We start from the raw sequence: 19,483 nt of genomic DNA, 5'->3' as shown, positions 1-19,483 counted from the left end.
AAGAAGTTTCCCACTGGTTCCTCTTAAATATCCCACCTTTCTCCTTTAACCTTCTAGTTGTAGTCCCACCCAGCCTCTGTGGGAAAAGCATGCTTGTATTTGCCCTATCAGTATCCCTTATGTTTTGTTTACCTCTATCAAATCTCCCCTCATTCCTCTGCACTCCAGGGAATAAAGTCCAAACCTATTCCACTTCTCCCTATAACTGGGGTCCTCAAGTCCCAGTAACATCCTTGCAAATTTTCTCTGTACTCTTCCAGTCTTATTTACAACTTTCTTGTAGATAGGTGACCAGAACTGCACATAATACTCCAAGTTTGGCCTCACCAATGTCTTATACAACTGTAATGTAACATCCTAACTCCTGTACTCAGTACTCTGATTTACGAAAGTCAATGTGCCAAAAGCTCTCGATACGGCCCTCTCTACCCATGACACCACTTTCAAGGAGTTAAGGATTTGTATTCCCAGATAGCAACATAACATATCATTACCAGAGTCTTATACAACTTCAACATAACTAGTTTCTGCATTTAAAATACTGTTTTTCAGGTTCCCTACAGTATCTCTTGCCCATCACTTCAGATTTGTCACCCCTTGAAGGGAAGTAGCTTTTTTCTAAACTCCTCATGATCTTGAATAATTTTATTAAGTCTTTCCACATTCCTCATTCCAAGAAGAGCCCTATTTTCAGTCCAACCTTGTGATTGTAATTTCTCGTCCTGAAATCATTCTAATATATCACTACTGCACTCTTTCGAGCACATTGACATCTTTTCTGCAGCGTTCAGAAGTGGACACAGTTCATTTGTGGATTATTATTTAAAAGGGTTCAACATCTCATTGGTGTTAATCATATTTTTTAATCCTGCAGTTAATGGAAAAGTGAAATAGAATCAAAGCAGGTCTATTGTCACTGACATGTGGAACTTACTGTTTTGTGCAGCAGGACAGTGTAATACATAAAAATCACTAAGTTGCAATAAATAAATAGTGCGGGGGGGGTAATTATAGGTAGTATTGTTAGACCATTCAGAAATGTGATTGTGGGGGGTGGGGGGGGGGGGGGGGGGAGAAGGAAGCTGCTCCTAAAACATCGAGTGTGATTTCAAACTCCTGTACCTCCTCTGCTAAAGGTCCATAATGATTTTGCCTTCTTGAAAACAGAAATCAATAGGTCAGGCAACATCAGTGAGAACAGAAACAAAGCTAACATCTCAGGTCAGAGTTCCTTCCTCAGAACTAGGACAGTAGAAATATGTTAAGCTGCAGGGTGGGTGGGAAAGGGATGTTTCTGGTGGAATATTCATGGAGATATGTTGTCTGAGGAAAGAAATGTGGCTCAAAATGTATGGAGGGAAATAAACAGTCAACATTTAAAGCTGAGACCCTTCATTAGCTGTTATTAGCTTCACTGTGCAAGACAACAGCAATATGCCAGAATTTTAAGAGTGTCAGGGGTCAGAAGTGAGTGGAGTTGCTATTACTAAGGAGAAGATGTTCGGGAAGCTGAAAGGTCTGAAGGTAGACATCACCTGGACCAGATGGTGTACACCTCAGGCTTCTGAGAGAGGTGGCTGAAGAGATTGTGGAGGCATTAGTAATGATCTTCCAAGAATTGCTAGATTCTGCAATAGTTCTGGAGGACTGGAAAATTGCAAATGTCACTCCACTGTTTAAGAAGAGAAGGAGGCAGAAGAAAGATTATAGTCTAGTTAGCCTGATTTCAGTGGTTAGGAAGATGTTGGAGTCCATCATTAAGGATGGGGTTCAAGGTAAAATTAATTATCAAGGTACACAACATGTCACCTCATACAACCCTGACATTCTCTTTCTGCGGGCACTCTTAGCAAATCTATCTATAGAACAGTAACTATAAACTGTAAACATCAGGAACCATAAACTGTAAACAAACTGTAAATGCAGATATAAGTAAATAGCAATAAATAACGAGCATGAAATAACAATGTAACAGAGTCCTTAAATGCTATCCCCTTTTGTTCAAGAGCCTGATGGTTGAGGGGTAGTATCTGTTCTTGAACATGGTGGTGTGAGTCCTGAGGTGCCTGCACCTTCTACCTGATTAACAAGAATGATTCTGGGAATGAAAGGATTAACGTATGAGGAGCGTTTAATGGTTCTGAGACTATACTCACTGGAGTTTAGAAGAATGGGGGTATCTCATTGAAACCTATAGAATATTGAAAGGTCCAGATAGAGTATACATGGAGAGGATGTTTTCTATAGTGGGAGAGTCTAGGACCAGAGGGCACAGCTTTAGAATGGAGGGATGTCCATTTAGAACAAAGATGAGCTATTGAGCTAATTTGAGAATTGAGTTATTGTGGTGTACTATCTGAATGGGAATACTGTAGGCATGAGTCGAGTGGACTAAGGAGCAGTTTCTGTTCAGCACCGTCAATAACTATGACCAACTGATCCTGTCCAGATTCGTGGCCATCCCCTTTCACCTCTAGTCAATCTGTATAAGATAAACAAGGAAACATTCTGAACCATGTGCTATCAGTTAACAAACTATGATGGCGGGTGGGGGGCAGTTTTTTTTTTCTTGCAACTTGCACCCTGTTGGATTCTGATGTTTTTAATCCAAGCTTCGTTTGGAAGTCAGAAAGGAGGCAGAAAACTTGTTGCTTCAAAACTGTTTTATTAAGCATTAATAGAACAAAGAAAATAGAAAAATGGACAGTAATAGGAGCGGAGGCTAGTAACAGGAGTGAGAGAGAGCAAAAAGAAAGGAGATGGCAGTGACTTGTGCTCAGCTCTTTATACTCCATAGATAAGAAATATTCTATTCAAATTCAATTGTCAGCCAGTCAGGTAGCCCTAATTCAAGTAATGTAGCATAAAAGAAGCCTCTAGAACTTAACAGAATTGTACAGATCTAACCATTAGTGGACATACTGAAAAACTGTACATACACACTGTGGCCACTAGGAAATATACTAACAGTTATGCATATATAAGTAGTTATAAAAATACAAGCAAGCAATTAACTGTTAAGCTGTGAAGAAAATAACAATTAAACAGACAAATCCAATGACCCTGATCTAGCTATGTTTACCTCTAATGTTTTGTGACATTTTGCACAGGCTTGTTGGGCTGGAGGAGCCTTTTACTCTGCTTTACATCTAAATAGATAGATAGATAGATGATTGACTGGTAAGTGAAAAATGCTTCATAAATAGATAGAATGATCCAGAAAGATATTCGCAGAGGAATACAGAGGAAACTTTCCACTCTTAAAAGAACTTCTTTTACAACCACTTGTAAGTAAGACCCAAATTGCATCCTCAGATGTTTATGAAGAATGCCAATTCAAGTAAGTGCAAGTAGACTGGCCGTGATACCTGCTAAGTGTTTATTTTAAGTTCAGTTTAGAAAAAGATCATCTGATGATCTATCTAGTCACTTTAAAGGACTTTACTGTGACCACATTACATACATTTTCTTTAATATAAGATTTATTTTGCTCCAGAAATAGTATTTAATTGATTGGGAAGATCCCAGGGCCACAAAAGCAAGTAAATGCATTCTCCTCTTAATATTCACAGCAAACAGTAGCGATAGTGAAGAGATGTCTGCGGGTGAAAATACTGCCAAATCTGTACAGGTGAAGAAGAGTTCTTCAGTGGTAGCACCAGGAATCAATCCTCTGCCAGCTAGCACATCTACCACCAAAGTACTGAGCCCTGGGAAACCTTCTCTGAATGGGGAGAAGAATAGTGCACAGGAACAGAACAGCAGGAGCTCAAGATCTTACAAATGGAGTATCCAAATGGGTGAGTTTGTCTCTTTTTGGCTGTGAAGTAACTTCAGTCGATTTTTCTTCCATGCTAAGGTAGAAAGACTCGGTGCAGGTCTTAGATGAGGAAAATGGAGCTTTTAACCATTTGTTGGATCCCAATAATTTTGCAATCTTTGGAAGTCAAGAATGAGGCACAAAACTTTTTTCTTACAGCTGTATTATTAAAGAATGAAGAACAAACAAAGTGAGAGCTGAGAGTGCAAAGAAAAAGACAAAGGCAAATCATTTGTGATCCTCTCAGATACAGTGGAGAAAACATTTTCAGTGATAACAATTAATCTATAAAATAGCCAGATTTAAGTAGTGTGATACCTGCTACTGGAAACTAACAAGTTTCTAAAGAGATGCAGAAGCAACTGTACAGTAATTTCTGCAACATTCACTGAACAATTACATGTCTATAGGTGATTATATTAAAATATAAGCAAGCATTGGAAAGTTAAATTACACGAAAAATAATTCTGCACCACATTTCAACACCTTCCCTCCCTCCTGAGAATGGTTAGATAGATCTCTAATGACCATAAGACATTGGAGAAGATAGGCCATTTGGCCTATCTAGTCTGCTCTGCCATTCCATCATGGCTGATTTATTGTTCCCCTCAAACCCATTCTCCTGACCTTCTCTCTGTGAACTTTGACACCTTTACTCATACATGTCAAACTCAAGGCCCGTGGGCCAAATCCGGCCCGCGGTGGAATTATCTTTGGCCCGCGAGATAATATCTAATTACTATTTAAGCTGGCCCCAGTAATCGGAGCGCCTATGGCGTATGATATGGCTAATGCTGAGTTTATTCAGGTACCAGGTTTTCAGGGTTTTTAGTGTTTATTCGGCAGTCTTCTTCATAAGAAACGGAATTTGTAAAGTGAAACACTTTGTAGTTATAGCAGAGACTGAGACACATGAGAGCAGGCTGAAAAAACAGAGGCAACGAAAGCTGCGTTCACACGCGTCCAACTGATCCGGCTCGCATGAAGCTGCATTTTGCTCAATCCGGCCTGTGACCTAAAATGAGTTTGACACCCCTGCCTTTACTGATCAAAAATCTATCAACCTCTGCTTTAAATGTACCCATTGATTTGTCTCTATAGCCGTCTGTCGCAATGACTTCCACAGATTCACCACTTGCTGGCTAAAGAAATTCCTTCTCTAAAAAGATGTCATTGTAATTTGAGGCTGTCCCCTCTGGTCCTGGACTCTGCCACTATAGGAAGCATCCTCTCCACATTCACTCTATCTAGACTTTTCAATATTTGATGGGTTTCAATGAAATTTCCCCCTCCTCAGTCTTCTAAACTCCAGTGAGTACTGGCCCAGAGCCATCAAAGACTGGAGGCCTGTGGCTCACAGTAGTGCACCCAGGGACGACACCCATCCCCTGTAGAAACTGCACAATAGCTGCAATGGTAAGAACATTAATAGAAAACAGAATCCTCCTTATGACATTGACCTATACAACTTAGTAATTATTTCTTTACAAATCTGCAGTGCTATGTATGAAATATTCCTGATGTTTCTCACAGAAATAAGTTCTAAGTTATCAGAATCTGATTTATTTGTCACATGTACATTGAAACATGCAGTGAAATGTGTCATTTGCATTAACAACCAACACAACTGTGTGCCACGGTAGTGGTTAGTGTGACACTATAACAGCATGGGGCATTCTGGAGTTCGGTATTCAATTCCAGCATCATCTGAAAGGAGTTTGTACGTTCTCCCCATGACCATGTAGGTTTCCTCTGGGTTCTCCAGTTTCCTCCCTCTGTCCAAAGATGTATTGGTTGGTAGGTTAATTGGTCACTGTAAATTGTCCTGTGTTAAATAGGTGTGTTTCTGGGTGGTGCGGCTCGTTGAGTCAGCAGAGCCTGTACCACACCCGATTTCTAACTAAGATAAAACTGATGATGTACTGGGGGCAGCCCATGAGTGGTACACACACATTCTGGCACCACCATAGCCTGCCCACAATGCTTGGCAGAGCAACATAGAACACAACAAAATAAGCCCCTTTCCTCCCGCCCACACTCCCTCCCATTTATTCATTCTTTTACGTTTTCTCTATGTATCCTTCTACCTCTACCTACAGTGGGTTTCACACAATTTTTTTACAGTGTTAACCAGTTTATGAAATCCATAATTTTACAGCTAAATGTTTTTATGTAGATTTACAATTTGAACTCATTTCCCTTTTCTTAACCTCTCCACTTTTGATGTCATGAAATTATCTGTTTCAGAGAAACAGGCAGATATACCACTGTAATGCACTACACGTATACTATCAGTAGCCACATTAGGTACAGGAGATCAAGGTATGGTCTGCTGTAGCCCCACCACTTCAATGTTCGACATTTCGTTAGTTCAGAGAGGCTCTTCTGCAAACTACTGTTCTAATTAGTTGTTATTTCAGTTACTGTCACCTTCCTGTCAGCCTGGACTATTCTAGACATTCTCTGATGACCTTCCTCATTAACAAGGCGTTTCGCTCACAGAACTGCTGCTCAAGGAATGTTTTCTGTTTCTCACACCATTCTCTGTAAGCTCTAGTGACTGTTGTGCATGAAAATCCCAGGAGATCAGTAGATACTCAAACCACCCCGTTTGGCACCAACAATCATTCCACAGTCAAAGTCACTTAGATTATGTTTCTTCCCCATTCTGATGTTAGGTCTGAACAAAACTGATCCTCTTGACCATGCCTATATGCTTTTATACATTGTGTTCCTGCCAGATGATTGGCTGATCAGATATTTGCATAAACAAGCAGGTGTATCTAATAAAGTGGCCACTGAATTTAATTCTTACAGTCTTGTATCTGCTTGAGGCAACCTCAACTCACAATGTGATGCTGATCTCTGCGACTACTAAGCTTTCTTACGCAGGGAATTTATATTTAGCTAGTGTCTTATCTATCCATCTTAACCACCCACCTTAATTTCCAATTTTAATCATCTTCCCATCTACCGAAACTTTAGAGTGAAATTTCTTTCATTCTTGTTTTATGATCCTGCACTTTATCATTTACCTGCACTGCACTTTTGCGGTAGCATTTACACATTATTCTGCATTGTTAGTGTTTTACCTTAAGCAGACAAACTGTGCAAATACAAAAATAAAAAATAGATAAATTCTGAAGAGGTGAGTTTTAGAGTGCTTGAAAGTGAGCTGTAGGTTGTGTTCAGGGATCAGCTCAGAGTTGTGAAGTTATCTGCACTTGTTGAGGAGCCTGATGTTTGAAGTCCTGAACTTGGCAATGTGGGACCCATGGCTCCTGTCCCTCCTTCCTGGTGGTAGCAGTGTTGGCCTGGATGATGGATGGTGGGTTCCTGTTTTCTTGTAACAATCCTTCTTGTAGATGTGCTCAATGCTCATCTGGTTCTAGTTAATTATAACAGCCTTTCTCTTTCTGTCTATAATACAATCAGAATTCCCTTGCCTATGGATGTGTTCTCATGAGGTGTATTTCTCTCAACAGGAATGGACACATAACTTGAGAAAAAACGTAGGAACACATCTCACTTATAACATGGGGGGAAATGAGGTTCACATTACAGAAAATTGTGATGCAGGTGATTCTCTAGGAACTCAACCCCTGCCCCCCATAACATGGTGGGGTACATTATACTTCCCAGAATGAATTTCTGTGTCCCCACCTTCTTATTCTGGTATCTTCCCCCTTCCTTTCCAGTCTTGATGTAGGGTCTTGGCCCAAAGCATTGACTGTTTATTAATTTCCATAGATGCTGCCTGATCTCCTGAGTTCCTCCAGCATTTTGTGTGTCTTGTATTCATGAATTTTATTTGCTAATTTGTTCTTACCATCCTAATATGTGTTGTTTATTATTTTAAAATTTCTGCCCTCAGCTGATGTTGAAAATATGAGTGGTGTGGAGCGCATTGCATTTCTTCAAGAGAAGCTACAGGAGATCAGGCGACATTACCTCTCCCTAAAATCAGAGGTCGCCTCCATCGACAGAAGGAGAAAGCGCATGAAAAAGAAGGAGCGTGATAGTAAGTCCAGTCGTGCTGTACTGTTCCACATGCCCTGGAAAGAAATCTTCAAGTCCTAAAAGTGCTTTGGGACAACCTTAGCTTAGTTAAGATACTGTACAAACGGTGATGCTTTTGCTAATGGAGTCATAGAAATGAAAGGGGAAGGTTGTACAGCAGCTAGTCTATTTAGCACAATACAGGCCCTTCTTCTCATGATGTTTTGCCAACCTTTTAACTTACTCTAAGATCAATTTAACCCTTTCCTCCCACATTACCCTCCATTTTTCTATCATCCATGTGCCTATCTAAGAGTTTCTTAAATGCCTATAATGTGTCTTCCTCTTCCACCACCCTGGCATGGTCACACACACACAAACAATTTCTATGTAAAGAACTTACCTCTGACATTTCCCCCCCCCCCCCAACCTTTTCTCCAATCACCTTGAAATAAGGCCCTCTTATATTAGCTATTTCCACCTTTTTCCTGGGAAAAAGTTTCTGCCTGTCCACTTAATCTACCCCTTATCATCTTGTACACCTCTGTCAAGTCACCTTTCATCCTCCTCCTCTCCGAAGACATAAGACATTTCTTTAAAGCAGGTAGCATCCCAGTAAATACCCTCTGCCCTCTCCAAAGCTTCCACATCTTTCCTATAATGAGATGACCAGAAATGAACACAGTATTCTGAGTATGGTCTAACCAGGGTTTTATAGAGCTAATTACTTCAAGGCTTTTGAACTCAGTCTCCAAATAATTGTTTATAATTATGTTGTTCATGTATACCTTGAGTGAGGAAGCAGGGAATGGGAATGTAAACATTGGGATTGCCACCAGCAAGTGAACTGAGTCTCTGTCCACAACTGAAGCCCACTGCAATAGGCTGTGACCAAGAGTTGGGAGAGTGCAGAGTAGTATTTAGCATAGTGTTGTTACAGTGTCAGCGATGCAGGTTCAATTCCTACCACTGTCTGCAAGGAGTTAGAAACGTTCTCTGTTGTCATGTGGATTTTCTTCCACATTCCAAAGATGTATGGGTACTAGTTAATTGGTCACATGAGTGTATTTGGGCTGCGCGGGCTTGTTAGAAGGGCCTTTTACCATGCTGTATCTCTAACTAAAAATTAGCTCCAAAAAATGTTTAAGAATTTCTTTTGTTGTCCCTAATCCACAGCAAATGCAACAGTGACGACGGCATCCTCTTCTTCCTCGCCTTCGTCCAGCTCTCTCACAGCTGCCGTCATGTTAACGTTGGCCGACCCCTCTGTATCCAACTCGTCTCAGAATGGGCTGTCGGTAGAATGTAGGTGATGAAAGGACCTCCCGACGCACAGTGCACTTAAACGGCTCCCGGGCTACTTTTATTTTATTTTTTATTATTAATATTTTTTTTAAAAGAGATGCTGGATAGAGGCACAAAGAGAAAAAAATACAAAACATTAAAACAACTCAACTAGCACTGTACGCCACAAGAAAAACTGCTTCTCAGCAAAACTAACAGCACTTAAGTGCACTTTCGTGAAGATGTAGAAGTACAATGGAATGTTCTGTTGGAGCAATAACCATTTGCAATCTGCCTGGGAATCTTGTAACTGTTGATGGATGGGCCGTACCATGATTTCTTTTGTGTGGGTGGGTGCGGGGTTGCAAGAAGGACTTTTGCCTCTGTATGTTCCTTGTTCGAAGATTCTTTGCACGCCGTGCCATTTTAAAGGGCCGACTTTTAACCATTTCTGGCAGTGTTCATGAGACCTCGCCCCCCCCCACCCCCACCCTCACCACACCCTCCACTCCCGTTGAAGCTGGACCACATGACGATCTCTGGTATTGATTTGATTCACTTCTACTGCACAGGCTTGCTGTTCTTTAAATGAATTTTACCGTCAAAGGTTTTTAAAAATGGAAAATTGCTCGCATTATTTTGTGTAACACAAGCACAGGTAAATCAAAGATTACAGTGGGCAGACAGTGGTGGAACATAGTGCTTTTGGCATCAGCCTTCAATGTATAACCAAAATGCATATGAGATTCCTTCCTGATTACTGCCTTGTGTTTACAGGTTCGGATCTAGGGGAAAGGTTACTGTGAGTTTTCCCTGACCTGTTCAGTTGGAGAGGAAACCTATTTTGTCATTTTTATATAAAGTCATTGATATTTTTTCTTTAATTTTGATACAGAGCATTTCGTCAAAAAATGAAAGAAAATAGCTAACAAAAACTGTAAAAAAAAATCTTTAAAAGAACTGTGTATAATGAACAATGTACTTGCCAGCCTAAAAGATATATTTATTCTAGGGAAATGATGACAAGTTATATTTTTGTGTTTTTTTTCCTTGTAAATGAAAAGGGGATTTTTTTTCTCTGGACTCATGAAATACTTGGTTTCTACTGTTTATTTTACCATTGGCGAAGAAGACCACAACCTGTCTTCGTCTCTGCCTGGGCTGTGTAGCAAGCTGCCTATCCATTCGCTGTGTGATCTGCTGAGATTATTGAGGTAGCGTCAAAGGATTTGACATTGAGATACACAGTTCACAGCCGTGCCCTGGAATAAACAAAAAACTACCCTCTGCCTGGATTTTGTTGTATGTAACAATAAGTCTTGTCTTTGTCCAACACATGTACTTATCAGTGATTCTTTACTTTTTATAATGCCTTTTGTATATTTAGAACACCCCTACCTACCATCCACCCTGCCCCCACCTACCCCCTTGGAGTTGTATTTAAAGAGCAGTGCGGTTAAAGCACTGCACGTCTCTGTACAGACTGTTCACTGTTTTTATGATAACTTTGGTGTACCTTGATTCAAAATTAGCATGTTGCTTTTTATCTTTTTTTAAAAAGGTATCAAAAAAGTGTGAGGGGGTGTGTGTCTTTTTGGCAAGACCTGCAAGATGGTTTTACGTTCGTAGGTGTTGGGTTTTTCTTCCCTCTCAATTAACACAGGATCTTTGTAGGAAAAGCCTATTTGTTTGGTCTGTGTAGCTTGTGCTCTTAAAAGAATTTTCTTGACAATGGTTTCAGAATATTTTGACCATGTACATGACTGTAGGACCTTTGTTTGACAGCTCAATGTACTTTAAAAAGAACTTATTAAAAGTTATATAATATTTATTAGATTCCAAAAAGGTTGGAAATTATGTAATTTATTGTAAAAAAAAAATGTAAGCAAATTGAAAGGCTTCCATTTGAAATAAAATGCCATAGTTTGTGAAAGTTTTCTTTCTAGCACACCAAAATGGAGTTTTTAATTTACTATGTGTTGATTTATTGGCTGTGCGTGACAGTTCAATTTATGCAGTTCTTTAAGTGAGCTGCAAGAACAAGCCTGTGCAGGACACTTTTCAAAGTTAGTTAGAGCTTTGCTGTCATTGCTGAGAACAACAAAATTGCAGTGTTACTCCATTCAGTCCAAAACAGCATACTGTCAAATCAATCACTAAAAACACAATGACTAAATTTAAAATAACATCCGAGTTATTTAGAGTGTCATCTAAGTTACAACTAACTTAAAAACAAACAACTCTAAATGGGGCATTGTTCAGTTGCACCACATCCATTTCTCAAAGTGGAAAAGACCGTAAGACCTAGGACCAGAATTAGGCCGTTTGGCCTGTAGTCTTCTTCACTATTCAATCATGCAGATTCATTATTTCTCTCAACTCTATTTTTCTGTCCTCCTGTAACCTTTGATGCTCTTGCTAATCAAGAACCAATCAATCTCTGCTTCAAATGTATCCAGATTTGCCTCCACGGCCATCAGTGGCAATGCATTCTTTGGATTCCTCTCTCTCTCTGGATAAAGAAATTCTTCCTCATTACTGGTCTAAAGGGACATACTTCTATTCTGAGGCTGTGTCCTTTGGCCCTAGACTCCTTGCCTCCCCCAGAAAAGATCCCCTCTATGTTCACTCTATCTTGGGCCCTTCCAATATTTGATAGATTTCATTCTTCTAAACTCCAGTGAGTACAGGCCCAGAGCCAACAAATGCTCCTTGTACGTTAACCCTTTCATTCCTGGGATAATTCTTACGAACCTTCTCTAGACCGTCTCCAATGCTAGCACATCTTCCTTAGATAAGGAGCCCAAAACTGCTCACTGTATTCCAAGTGCGGTCTTACCAATGCCTTGTTTTGTATTTTATATTGTGAAATTAATGTTCATCTGATGTGAATTTTGATGAGCCATGTGTTGTCCCAGCTAAACATTGGTAAGTCTGAGGCCATCATCTATAGTTCTGATAAAACTTCATTCCTGATTTAGCCTGTGTTTGCAACCATATCACAAATGGGTGCTGTCAGGATTTCCAAACTATACCCTCTTCCACCAGCATTGCCCACTTTTTTCCTTGAATAGCTTCTTCCCCTACCTCTGATTCAACAACTCAGTTTCTGCTGTGGCTGGTCTTGCTTCTTCAAATTCATAGTTCACAATAAATACAACATTCTCTTCAGCAGGGACTTAACCAAAATTCAATATACTGGAAATGTATATTGAAACATATGGAATGTTTAAAAGGCTTGACAAAACTGAGGTAGTGTTACTGGAGTGTCAATAATAAGGGCTCAGTCTCGGAAGAATGTATGGGTCACTGAGGGTAGAGATGAAATTTCTTCACGAGAGATTCCACCTCTGCGAAAAGTGGGATTTCCTGGTGGCCAACAATTTAAATTCCTGTCCTCAATCCCATTCTGCCATGTCAAGTCCATTGCCTCCTCTTCTGCCACACTGAGGGCACTCTTCTGGTTGGAGGAACACCACCTCATATTCAGTTTGGGTAACCTCCAACTTGATGGCATATATATATATATTGATCTCTCCAGTTTTCGGTCATTCCCCCCCCCCTCCCCCTCCTCTTCTTCTATTCATCATTCTGGTTTCCTCTCATTCCTTCTCTTCTCACACGCCAAACACCCCCGCCTAGTGCCTCTTCTTTCTTTTCTCCCATCGTCCACTAACCTCTCCTATCGGATTCCTTCTCCAGCTTCTTTCTTCTAACCCCCACCCTGGCATCTCCTATCACCTTCTAGCTTGTCTTTTCCAGTCCTGATGAAGAGTCTCTGCCCGAAATGTCTTGTCGGCCGTTTATTCATTTCTGCAGACGCTGCCTGGCCTGCTATACAGAACTCGGTATACAAGCCCAAGAGACTGGGTGGCTGCGAATATTAATGCAGTCTTGCATTTTAAAGGCTTGCAGTCTTTTAAGATATTAGCAATGGTGGACGATGGGGATTAGTGCAGGGAAATTTTGCTGAGGTAGGACATAAGCCGCAAACTTATTCATGTTAGGCCAGGGGGCTCTGTTGTTTATTGCGGTGTTGAATTGCAGATTCCGCAGCGCCGGATGGCTGCAGACGCACTTCGGGGAGGAGATAGTGGTACGGACCCAGTTTAGCCGGCGGAAATGGGAGCAGTGTGTAAGGGTCCCCTAACTGCTGGTCCAACCAATCTCCCCCTGGCCCGCAGGTTGGAGAGGTTTCCCCGGATTCTGTGTCCTGGGACGAGCAGTAAAGGAGAACGGGCAGCTGCCCAGCCCGAATACCAGAGCCGGAACGGAACTCCTCCGGGCCGTTACCGGAACGGGTCGGGGGAAGGACCGGAACGGGTCCGGGCGCGTGTTTCCGGTTGTTGCTGGGGTAATGGCAAAGAAACGGAGTGATGGGGGGTGAGTTGAAGCGGGGAAATGAAGAGAGGTGGGGGTGAGAGAGGGGTGTGGATGGGTAGGGGAAGTAAAGGTGTTAGCGGGAGGGGGTAGCCAGAAAGGAGGAATGGTGCGTGTGGGGGAGGAGGTGACTTGGGGGAACGTTTATTGAGTGGGGCAGTAGAGAGGAGAGGTAACGGGTGGTAGGGATGAGAACATAGGCCAGTGGCTTAATGGATGCGGTGGGAGGTAGTAGATGAGGGAGATGCAGTGGGCTGGCAGGGTTGTGGTAGGTGAACTGATCGGGAACTGGGTACTGAACAGGAAGGTGGGGAAAAAAATCAATGTTCCGTGTTTCCTGGTAGTGTTTGTTAAACTGCATTTCCAACACTATACATTTTGCATCTTTTACTGTCTTGCTTTTCTGTCTTCCGCTCAGTGGCTTCTTTAACTTTCTGTGATGCCATCCACAACCTGCCCGCCGATGCTGCGGTGAGAGAGTGGGATCCCAGAAGTAGGGAGCCAGAGCAGGAAAGTGACCAGGGTTAGGATAGAGGGAGGGTGTAGCATAGGGAAGTGGGGGTCGTAGCCAGAAGGTGGTGTAACTCCAGAATTCATTACCACAGATTGCTGTGACCAAGTCATTGGGTATATTTAAAAAAGGGTTTGATAGGCTCTTGATTAGTAAGGGTGTTCAAAGGTTATGTGGGAGAGTGGGGTTGAGAGGGAAAATAAATCAGCCATGATTGAATGGCTGAGCAGACTTGATGGGCGGATTGGTCTAATTCTCTTCCCATGTCTTATGGTTCTATGGATCAAGTACTTGTGACTGAGCTCTCTGGATGGTTGGGAATGGAATGAAAGGTCTAATTGAACATTAGAGTGAGGGTAGCTGGCAAGAGTGAGGCAGGAGACTGCAGGTGTTGGAATCTGAAGCAACAAACATCTGCTAGAGGAGCTCAGAGGGTGAAGCAGCATCTGTGGGTGGAAAGGAGTTGTGAGTGTTTCAGGTTGAAGTCCCGTTTTAGGTTTTCCTTTCAGATTTTCCTGTAATAGTCCCCTTATGTTCAGTAGACTTCCAATCAGTCTACTTATACAGTTGCAAGAAAAAGTTTGTAACACTTTGCAATTTCCTGGTTTTCTGTGTTTACTCAAAATGCAGTCTGATCTTCGTCTAAATCATAATAATAGACAAACACAATCTACCTCATGTCTTTTAGAACACATTGTTTGATCATTCACAGTCCAGGCTGGAAAAAATATGCAAACCCTTGTATTTAATAACTAATAGAACCTCCTTTAGCAGCAATAACCTCCATGAAATGTTTCCTGTAGCTGCTGATCAGACTTTCACAATGGTGAGGAGGAATTTTAGACCATTCCTCCTTACAAAACTTTCAGTTCATTAATATTCCTGGGATATCTTGCATGAACAGCATTCTTCAGGTCATGCCACAGCATCTCAATTGGGTTAAGATCTGGACTCAGACTTGGCCATTACAAAACACAAAGTTTCTTCTTTTTAAACCATTCTGTTGTTTATTTACTCTTGTATTTCAGATCATTGTCTTGTTGCATCACCCAACTTCTGTTAAGCTTCAGACCTCTACCCTGACGTTCTCCTTAAAATGTCTTGATACAATTTTGAACTCATTATTACCTCAACAATTGTAAAGCCTCAGACCAAGCTGCTCCTTCCACTATGTTCCACGGCTGGGATGAGGTTTTGGTGTTAGCGTGCAGCACACTTTTTCCTCCAAACATAGCAACGAGCATTTCTGCCAAAAGATTCAACTTTTGTCTCATCTGTCCACAGAACATTGTCCCAGAGGTGTTGTAGAACATCCAGGTGGTCTTTTGCAAACTCGAGATGTGCAGCAATGTTTTTTTGGAGAGCAGTGGTTTCCTCTGGCATCCTTCCATGAACACCATTCTTGTTCAGTGTTTTTCTTATAGTGGGCACATAAACAAAGCATGTTCTAGAGATTTCCGCAGGTCTTTTTGCTGTTACTCTTGGGTTCTTTTTAGCCTCCTTCAGCATTGCACGTTGGTGTGATCTTTGGCAAGACATCCACTTCTAGGGAGAGTAGCAACACTACTGAATTTCCTCCATTTGTAGACAATTTCCGATGAACACTCAGGTCTTTAGAAATGCTTTTATTTCCTTTTCCAGTTTTATGTATCTCTACAATTCTTCTTTTAAGGTCCTCTGAAAATTGTTCTGTTCAAGACATGGTGCACATAAAAAAATCTTTCTTGAGGCTCTGTCAATAACCTGACTTTGTGTGTGTGTGTGTTTTTATAGGGCAGGGCACCTCTAAGCTTGTACCTCCAATCTCATCTTATTGATTGGCTCACTTGACTCCAAATAGCTTTTATAGAAGGCGTTACCCCAGAGGTCCACATACCTTTTTGAATCTAGACTGTGATTGTTTAAATGATGTACTCAGCATTGACAAAAAGAAATACAATTGTTTGCAAACATGAGGAAATCTGCAGATGCTGGAAATTCAAGCAACACACTCAAAATGCTGGTGGAACACATCAGGTCAGGCAGCACCTATAGGGAGGAGCACTGTCGACGTTTTGGGCCGAGACGTCATCAGGACTAACTGAAAGGAAAAATAGTAAGACACCAGCATTTGGTGTGTGTTGCTACAATTGTTTGTGTGTTATTAGTTGAGGCAGATTGTGTTTGTCCATTATTGCTGAAGAACAGACCACATTTTATGAATAATTAATGCAGAAAGCCAGGTAATTGCAAAGAGTTCACAAACATTTTCTTGCAACTATTTATACGGCCACACTCAAGTCATTTGTATATGCTTTGATAGTGAAATCTATTAATTTTTATGTTGCATCATGTACTGCATGGTAGTGTAGCAGTCAGTATAATTCTTTACAGCATCAGCGACCTAGGTTTAATTCCCACCGCTGTCTGTAAGGAGTTTGTACATTCTCCCTGTGACCACGTAGGTTTACTCAGGTGCCCTGGTTATCTCCCATAGTCCAAAGACACACGGGTTAGTAGGTGAATCGGTTGCATGGGTGTAGTTGGGCCAGAAGGACCTGTATCTCTAAATAACCAAATAAATTTTGCCAATTAATTTGTTCCTTCACCTTCTATTTTTCTTCATTTCCAGATATATAAAGATCTTGAACTGCACATACATACATCCCTGAAAATAATAAGGAGATGATAGTATTTGTAGATTCCCTTGCTTGTGTTTGTTATAGCTTTGAGACAGAGGGGTTTAATATAGTGGTACAGCACATTTTAAATCAAAAATAAAAACAAACAAATCACAAATGGCTCTGTGTGCAGTCGAAGGAAGCTGCAAGCAAAGTTGTTTGTCTGGATGGTAATTAATTAATTAATTGTCAATTATCAAAGTTGAATTGGCAAGTTTTATTTATTTATTTAGAGATACAGCATGGAACTGACCCTTGCAGCTCAATGAGCCACACCACCCTATTTAACACTTGCTTAATCACAGGACAGTTTACATGATCAATTAACCTACTAATCAGTACATCTTTGGACTGAGAGGAAACTGCAGTGCCCAGAGGAAACCCACATGTTGACGCAGAGGAGCGTACAAACTCCTTGCAGTGCTTACGGTGCTGGAATTGGTCTCTCACCTCTGACATCCCAAACTGTATTGGTGATTGGTCAGTGTGGACTGGCATTGACAAGTTTACAGGAGCAAAATACGATGGAACTAGTTAGAGGCTGTGCTGAGATAAGTGGGAGAGGGGTAAAGAGCCTGTGGAGGGAGAGCTGAACAAACTGCACGGTGTGCAGAATAGCCTTTTGCCATGGGGTGTGGTGTTTTAATTGTATCTGTTTTATTTCACCTGATTCTATTTCCTTTTCCTGTGCAGTATCAAAACAACCAGCAGCAAGGAGAGCTATGCAGTGGGTCAGGTGGCTGACAGTCTGTCACGTAAGGAGACGGCTAAGGCCAAAACAACGCCGCTGATGACTCTCTTCTCCACGCCCTCAATTCCCACTAGCCAGTTGTTATTCAGTCCTGTCCTGGAGCGTAAGGTAAGCTCTGAATTCCTGCAGTACGTGGTTATAATTTCAAAGTTAAAAGTAAATTAATCCATAATAGAATAATAACCATAACAAAATCAATTAGAAAAACATACCAACTGGGCATTAAACTAGTAAGCAAAAGACAACAAACTGCAAATACTAACAGGAAGAAATAATAATAAATAATTAAGCAATAAGTAATAAGAACATGAGATGGAAAGTCCTTGAAAGTGAGTCCATAGGTTGTGGGAACATTTCAATGAAGGCACAAGTGAATTTGAGTGAAATTATCCAGTTGGTTCAAGAGCCTAATGGATATGGGGTAGTAATTGTTCCTGAACCTGGTGGTGTGAGTCCCGAGGCTCTTGTACCTTCTTCCTGATGGCAGCAGTGAGATGAGAGCATGACCTGGGTTGTGGGGGACCTGATGATGGATGCTGCTTTCTTGTGACAAAACTTAGTGTAGATGTGCTCAGTGGCTTTACTTGTGATGGACTGGACTGTATCCACTTCTTTTTGTATTCTATTATTCAAGGGCATTGGTGCTTCTGTACCGGGCTGTGATGAAACCAGTCCATATATACTCAACCACACACCTATAGAAGTTTGTCAAAAGTTTTCAATGTCATGCCGAATCTCCACAAACTCCTAAGGAAGTAGAAGCAATACCGTGTAATTCAATTTGTAATTCAATTTGCATGCTGGGCCTAGGACAGGTCCTCCGAAACGATAACACCGAGGAATTTAAAGTTACTGACACTCTCCACCTGATCCTCCAGTGAGAACTGGCTCACTGGGGTCTGCAAGTGAGGAAATCTAGGAAATCCAATTGCACAAGGAGATATTGAAGGTCTTGAAGCTTATTGATTAGTTTTGAGGGGATGATGGTATTGAATGCCAAACCGTAGTCTGTAAAAAGCATCCTGATGTTTGCAGCTTTGCTGTCCAAATGTTATAGGGTTGAGTGAAGAGCCAATGAAATGGCATCTGTTGCATACCTGTTGCGCTGGTAGGTAAATTGGAGCAGATCCAAGTCACTTCTCAGGCAGGAGTTGATTTGTTTCGTCAACAACCTCTCAAAACACTTCATTTCTGTGGATATAAGTGCTACTGGATGAGATCATTGAGGCAGGTTACCTCATTCTTAGGCACCAGTATAAGTGAAGTCTGCTCGAAGCAGGCAAGTACCTCAGACTGCTGAAGCAAAAAGTTAAAGATCGCAGTGAACACACCAGCCAGTTGATCAGCACAGGTCCTCAGTACTTGGTCAGGTAACCCCAAATGGGCCGGATGCATTCCATGGGTTCACCCTCCCAAAGGCCTCAGAGACTGAAATCTCAGCTTCATCAGGGCTGTGGCAGTTTGTTATAGTTCCTCTGTGTTTTGATGGTCATAGAACTCATCTGGAAGCGAAGCAGACTTGGATCTGTTCCAATTTTCCACTGGCACAAGAGGTCCACAGCAGAAGCCCTATTGTTGCCAATGTCACTTGATTTAACTTTGAGATGTGATTGTATTCAAACTCTGCCACAACTGTCGAGCATCCTTCTTTGATTCAGGGTTAGTTGGAATGATGGTAATTGGACAGGGTTTTTTTTCAAACAAGCCTGGTTGAAGTCTCTGTGATTTGAAATGCATCGGGATGGACTGTTTCTTGTATGGAGATGGCATTGTGCAGTATTTCAAGCACTTGACTATTGTTGGCTGCTGGTGGTATATAAAATGGTCAGGATTATGGAGGAGAACTCCCTAGGTAAATAGAACGGACAGCATTTGACCATTAGGTATTCAAAGTAAGGGGAACACAAGTTTGATAAAAACAGCCTCATCAGGACACAATCCAAAATTTATCATGAAATGCATACCTCCTACTTTAGCCTTTTCTGAATCAGCAGTTCAGTGTATCCTGTGAATCAAGAAGCCTTTGGGTTCTATCGCTGTATCTGGCATGCTGGGAGTAAGCCATATCTTGGTTACAC

The 19,483-nt window shown here is 41.4% G+C and overlaps 2 protein-coding genes across 5 annotated transcripts in view; both read left to right on the top strand.

Moving 5' to 3' along the window:
• arid4b (AT-rich interaction domain 4B) overlaps positions 1–11,039 on the top strand; it is a 145,673-nt gene extending 134,634 nt beyond the window's left edge. For all 4 annotated transcript variants that reach the window (XM_073056633.1, XM_073056630.1, XM_073056631.1 and 1 more), the window contains 3 exons: positions 3,573–3,800; positions 7,695–7,841; positions 8,996–11,039. In XM_073056633.1, coding sequence (XP_072912734.1) covers positions 3,573–3,800; positions 7,695–7,841; positions 8,996–9,132 — 512 coding nt within the window. In that variant the 3' untranslated portion in view covers positions 9,133–11,039. The remainder of the gene's footprint in view (positions 1–3,572; positions 3,801–7,694; positions 7,842–8,995) is intronic.
• Positions 11,040–13,269: 2,230 nt separating this feature from the next.
• The window catches only part of rbm34 (RNA binding motif protein 34), a 32,323-nt gene continuing 26,109 nt past the window's right edge, over positions 13,270–19,483 (top strand). The window contains exons 1-2 of the mRNA XM_073056629.1: positions 13,270–13,486; positions 17,348–17,513. Coding sequence (XP_072912730.1) covers positions 13,461–13,486; positions 17,348–17,513 — 192 coding nt within the window. The 5' untranslated portion in view covers positions 13,270–13,460. The remainder of the gene's footprint in view (positions 13,487–17,347; positions 17,514–19,483) is intronic.

This window comes from Hemitrygon akajei, chromosome 9 (genome assembly GCF_048418815.1).
Source record: "Hemitrygon akajei chromosome 9, sHemAka1.3, whole genome shotgun sequence".
Classification (NCBI taxonomy): Eukaryota; Metazoa; Chordata; class Chondrichthyes; order Myliobatiformes; family Dasyatidae; genus Hemitrygon; species Hemitrygon akajei.
Note: the sequence above shows the minus strand (reverse complement) of the source record. Positions and strands in the feature narration are given on the sequence as shown.